General features: G+C 41.8%; 1 protein-coding gene across 1 annotated transcript in view; it reads left to right on the top strand.

The window, feature by feature from the left end:
- The first annotated feature begins 408 nt into the window (after positions 1–408).
- Positions 409–6,056, top strand: part of ADAMTS18 (ADAM metallopeptidase with thrombospondin type 1 motif 18) — a 75,613-nt gene continuing 69,965 nt past the window's right edge. Inside the window, 3 exon segments of the mRNA XM_068411344.1 lie at positions 409–510; positions 667–745; positions 2,622–2,938. Of these exon segments, the coding sequence (XP_068267445.1) occupies positions 409–510; positions 667–745; positions 2,622–2,938 (498 nt within the window).

Here is a 6,056-nt window from a genome sequence, read left to right as displayed (position 1 = left end):
CCCGAGCTCGGGGGGGCCGCAGCCACCCCCTTTCCCAGGTGCCTCCCCGCCTGCGCCGGCGAGTCCCGGCCCCGGCCCGGCCCCGCCACCTCCCCATTGGTCCCGCCCGCTCCGCTCCGCGTCGCCCCCCGGGCGGCGGCCGCGCCGAGACGCGGCGCCGGAGGCAGCGCTGCCCCGCGGCGGCGGCGGCGGCGGCGCCTTAAAGCGCGCGCGGCGGCAGCGGCGGCGAGGGCGCGCTCACCTGGGCGCCGCTCCATGGGCTCCGCCGCCGCGCACGGCGGGGGCGCGGCGCTGCGAGCCGGCCGCCCGAGCTGCTGCGGGGCAGAGCCCAGGTGACCATGCGGGGGATCCGGGCTCCCCCGCCGCACGCTTCGGGGAGCAGGTAGCACGCCAGGTGCGCGGCGGAACATGGACTGTCTCCTGCTGGTCGTCTGGACTTTACCTGTTGCGATTCTCAGCGGCAGCTCCATGCAATTCCCGACCCTCCCGTGGCTTGGAAGCGCTGTAAAGGCAGGTCGAGAGCCCTTTCTTTTGCAGTCGCCTGGTGTACTTTCATACCAGGTTACTGCACAGTTTCTGGTGCCTTGTCTTTCTGCCTTCCCTTGTCAAGTAAATCGTGCCCAATACTTCTTTTCTTTCTTTTTTTTTTTTTTTCCTCTCTTGCAGACCCTTCAGCTGTGCTGCCTCTGTTGCATGTCTCGTGCAGCAACTTTAACCAGTGACAGCATCAGTGAATTGAATCATGGTTCGTATAGCTCGCTCTGTGTCTGTGTATATGAACATTTGCATGGATGCTTTTTTTTGGTGGACTGAGCATTTAAAGGGAAGAAGCCACAGTGTTCGGGGAACATGAAGTGAAAGCAAGCTGGCTGCTGTTTGAAATAGCTAACTGTGGGCAGAGATTAACTTGTTAAGCCCTGTATGCAGAAGCTAAAAGGGACGAGATGTAACAGCAAAGCAAATGAATGAGACGGTAAATACAGCCACGTTTACATGTGCAATTAGAAAGATGAATGTGTATGTAGCCACAACAACAAAACCTCATGTGTCTGTTATGGAACCAATGAGACAAAAGTAATGAAGAGATTTGGGTGGGAGGGTGGAAGAAGCTGTGCAATGCAGGCTAAAGGGAAAACAAACCTGCAGAGAAAGGAGTCGTGTGAGTGAGAGCTCAGGAGCTGTTTGTTCCCAGGTTGCAGAGACTAACACTTAGATGCTGATTACTTTGGGAAGTTTGAAGTGCAGTATATGCTTTTTATTGGGTGCAAGTGGAAACAAAGTACAATAGAGAACCACACCAGGGTGCAGAAAGGAAAACCCTCTTGCACCCTGTCGTCTGCTCGCTGGGGGATTCCCTCTCTCCAGCAGCTGCTTGCATTTTTTGGCCACCAGCCTGTTTAGCGTCCTCAACTTCTGCCGTTGATTAACAGCACTTGAGGAAAGTGAAAGTTCTTGATGTATTGTTTCCACTGTCTAAGGAAAAACAACCTATCACTGGTTATGTTTTCAGCTTAATATGTGTCCAATAAAGGCTCTTCAGGCAAAGAAACAGTTTTTGCAACATCTGTTACAACACCAGGAGGAGGGGTTTTCTTCTTTTTTAATGGTGTTATTTCAATTTAGGAAGAGAAATTAATTGTTTTACTGTCAAATGCATGGACATCTTTAAGTGTTCACAGAGAAATATAGCTTGAAAATGAAATGGGATTATGAAGCAGTTTATTCAGCAGAATTACTCATATAACCAGGAATAGGTGCCACGGTCCAGGTTCAGCAAATGGCTAAAATTCAGACCCAGCTTCCAGGATACAAGTAATCTCTGTATGGCTAGATCAACAGCAATGGTCATGTACTCCAAGCTAGGCAACTGCTTATGCAGCTAGCTGAATCATGGCCTCTATTTTTCCCTTTCTTAGGTGGTTGTGAGTAGATCTTAGTCTTCTCCTCACAAATAGTTTTGTAATGTTTTCACCTATTTTATCCAAAACAATAAACTTCTTTGACATGCAATTAGCAATGGTTGCCTAAAGGTTATTAGGTAGGATGTAATCTCTTTCTGCTGAAGGTCAGTTACAATTTGAAACCCAGTCTAATCAAGTCACTACAAAGAGATGAGGTCTCACTCAGTTAAGGCATTAATAAATTAATCCTTTAATCCATTTGAACAAGTGGTACAGTTCTACAGAGTCTCAGTCGTGGTTACCCCTAGAGTGATATAATATTTGCTGCATTCTTAGGGAAGGAAAAAAACTCTCAAACCAGAGCAGCCTTCACATTTGACAGCAATTAATGCAGGGGGAGGGGAAAATCTACAGATCTGCTGGTGATGACAAATGTCTTCAGAAGAGCGATTGTGGGAATGTTCACAGCTATGCTAGTTAGCCTGTGCCTCTCAGTGGGGCAGAAAGGAAACAAACACTGTTTGAGGGCCTGTGTGACTTACAGGGGTGAATTTATGCAGTCAAGACTGTACACACACATAGCCTGCAGAGCTTTCAGGCTGTTCCCTAAATGAGGCAATGCTTCGTGCCATAGTGAAAGCCTGATGCTTACCGTGTTAGAATGACACATACCTTATTTGTTGGATACAAAAGCTGATGGCTAACTTTTTATCGTTACAGATTATGCATTTGTGACACCTGTCAAAGTGGATTCCAGTGGTTCGTACGTTTCACATGATGTTTTGCACAGTACTAGGAGAAAGAGATCAGCTCAGAGTTCAAAGAGTTCCTTGCACTACAAATTTTCAGCATTTGGACAGGAACTTCACTTAGAACTTAAACCTTCAACCATTTTAAGCAACAGTTTTATTGTCCAGGTACTCGGGAAAGATGGAGTCTCAAAGTCTCAGGAACATGAAATTGAGCAGTGTTTCTACCAGGGATTTATAAGGAATGATAGCACCTCTTCAGTAGCAATATCTACATGTGTAGGCTTGGTAAGTGTTTATTTAAAACTAATCAGCATTAAAAGGATTTTTATACATGGAATAGTAGCTGAAGGTATGTAATTCATATAATATTCAGGATACCATACACCATTTGGTGATTTTCCTAATACCACTGGTTACTATTGCATTTGACAGAAGAGGTTTAGTTATAGCCAATGAACTGCATTGTAGTGTGTATTTTTTGATCACAGTTTTTCAGGAAAAAAAAACCCAGAAGACTTGCTGGTAGTCCTAGTAATTATCCCATAGCAATTTTAATTTGTTATAGTTTGTGATAGTTTATACATTTTTGCTTGCTCTTAAGTAAATGCTCTTCCTGCCTTTGTGAACTACTATGAATAAAGAAAAAAAAATCAATCCATAAGCTTGTGAGAAAAAAATATTATACCTAGGCTTGTCAACTGCTTTAAGGAAGGGTGAATTTCCTAGCTCAGCAGGAGTTAGGAACTAATTTCCCTTCATTTCCTTTGACAATTCCAGCCTTATCTGGGTTTATAAGTCTTGATTAGTTGATCTTTTATGAATGTGTTAAATGGAAAATATGCAATGATAATATTTACGGCTGTCATCCAAGTTCCTGAAAAATTATTACTCACAGATGATTTTTTCAAAATACGTTTGACAGTGCTCATTGCCTGCAGAGAAGTCTTTACTGATGTAATTCAGAAGACTCATCTCCAGAATTAATAGTTATTGATGTTTTTTAGGCTTAAGGCCTTGCACTTGCAAAGCAATCTCCTGTGGTTGCAGATTAAAGCAGTGACATTTAAGTGTTAGGTATATGAAGGTATCTGTATGCTTTGTGGTTGCCTAAGGTCCAGAGGATATGTTGGGTCACCCTCCAGAAATCTGTTTTGCAAAGGTACTTGTCCATAAGGGCTATTAAACTGTGTGACGGGACCAAAAAAGGAGCACTTGAGACACCCAGTGTTTCCTTTGAAATAGTAATCAGTGACTCGAGAAGAGGGTGGCTCATTAGGAAAGAGCTGTTGAATACTGGTAACTAGTTGAAGTAGTCTGGATTATATTTTGAATGCTCTACCTTTTCTTCACAGCAAGTTAGAGGAATTAGTATCTTATAGTTCATTTGAACAGTTGCAAATGTGACTTTGGAGCAGGTGTCAGGAGCTGGAATGAAGCTTTCTTTTGTTTTTAAGTTGTGTTTATAGTGCTGAACTGTTAATATCAGATGTGCTTAGTTGTTTATGTGGAAGCTTCATTTTCACAACTGCTAGCTTGTACCATATTTATTCAGAAGAAAAACTGTTTTCACTTATTGCAGTGTTTGTCTTTTCCTCTGAGAAAAGTGCTCTATCTACACACAACAGTTACAGTTTGGGTGATCTCCTCTGTTTGGTCACGTTTTGTTTTTTAACGTGCTTTATGAGCTAAATGAATCTGGGCTTGTCAAGTCTTGTCTGGAGAAGGAAGGTTCACATCTGCCTCAGGTCACAGAGAAACAGAATGTGGTGATCTTAACTGAGACTGAAATGGATCTTTTACCACTGTCTCGACATAAAGATTGTTATGACTGGTAAACTTCACTTAGAAAAGATCTAGAAATTGATCAAAGGAGAATAAATATTGTGGCATGAACCAATTTATTATGGCAGAACCTTTTTCAGTACCCAGATTATCACCAATTAGAATCTCTTTCTTTAATCAGTTCCAAGGTTCAATAGATTTCACCTTAAATTATTATTTTAAACAGGTAAATGAAGTAAACCTTTACTTATAATAATCTCCTGCAGAGTAGGTATCACAAATAAAATATAATTGTTCCTTTCTCTCTATCCATTTATTAATTTCAGTGCACCTAATGAATCCCAGGCAAATTATCAACAGGATTCTTAGTCTTCCAGTTTGCAAGGCTGCCTTCTTAAGAATGTGTCGTCAGCTGTCTGTAATGACAACCACATCGGTTTTTACTGTGATCCAAATTCAGTAATCATATGTTAAGTCTGGACGCTGTGCTCTGATCAAGAGAACCTTGTGAATAGCTTCTATATCCTCTTTGCACCAACTACTTTTGTCACTTGGTTGCCCTTCTTTCCTATTTGCTTTGTTCACTGCAATTAAACCGAAAGTGGTGTTTCTTCTATATGGTTGGTAGCACTAATCTTTCCATTGTTCCTTTCATTAGCAATAGCTTCTCTACAATAAAACTGCAGTGACCCATTCTTTCAAGCCTGGAACACCACAATGTGATTTGGAAGCAATTGCATTTCAATAGACTACAGGGACTCTTTGATCTAATTTTTTGGATGACCTAGAGTATTCAGTCATTCAGCTGTCTGTTATCTGCCATTGCCTGCAGAGTAGACTTTTGAGAAAGCCTATATGAAATGGTTTGTTAGGCAGGATGACCTTAACACTGGAAAGGAACAAGAATTTGTTGCTGTGGTATAGATCTATTAAGAGATGTGTGTATCTTATGTTTTAATAGCTTAGTTGACAGTAAGGCCCCACGTTTTTATGCTGATTTGTTGATCTGAGACCAAATGTTTCCATCAGTCAACACAATTTTCTTGATGGAGAGAAAAGAGAAAGAGAAAACTGAATCTATGCTCTTTATCTGAATAAGTACTCTAATACATCAAGGTAGCGTTTTAGGGGAATGTGGACAAGTTTACTGTGAGTACTGGCTCTTGCCTTTTCATCATCAAAGTGTTTAGGTGCTTTGATTTTCAACAGGAAGCTTGCTTGCTTCAGTCTTCTGCCCTTTCCTGCTTCAGTCAGCATCCTTTACTTGCTGGAGCATCTGTCATGCAGCAAGAAAGCTGTGGTGGGGGTTTTTTTGGTGTTGGTTTTTTTTTTTAATGAAATTATCTTGTATGCAAGAAGTTTTCTTTAGATCTTCCTAAGTGTCTGTTTCACCATCAGGCATTGAGTAGCAGCATCATGCTTATTTAGTGATAAAAGAGTGTGACATTTATTAAAATTCAGGCTTATGTTGTACATCACACAGATTTGCTCAGTCATTTTATCAAAAATGCTCAAAAGACGGCTGTACTTTGTGAACCTTCAGAAAAATGTGTTTTGGACTATCTGTGGAGAATATGATACATTCCCTCCAAAGAAGTTGTGATAATTTTTGTTTCATTTT

Source organism: Nyctibius grandis, chromosome 12 (genome assembly GCF_013368605.1).
Source record: "Nyctibius grandis isolate bNycGra1 chromosome 12, bNycGra1.pri, whole genome shotgun sequence".
Lineage (NCBI taxonomy): Eukaryota > Metazoa > Chordata > Aves > Nyctibiiformes > Nyctibiidae > Nyctibius > Nyctibius grandis.
This window is presented reverse-complemented; position numbering and strand designations above follow the sequence as displayed.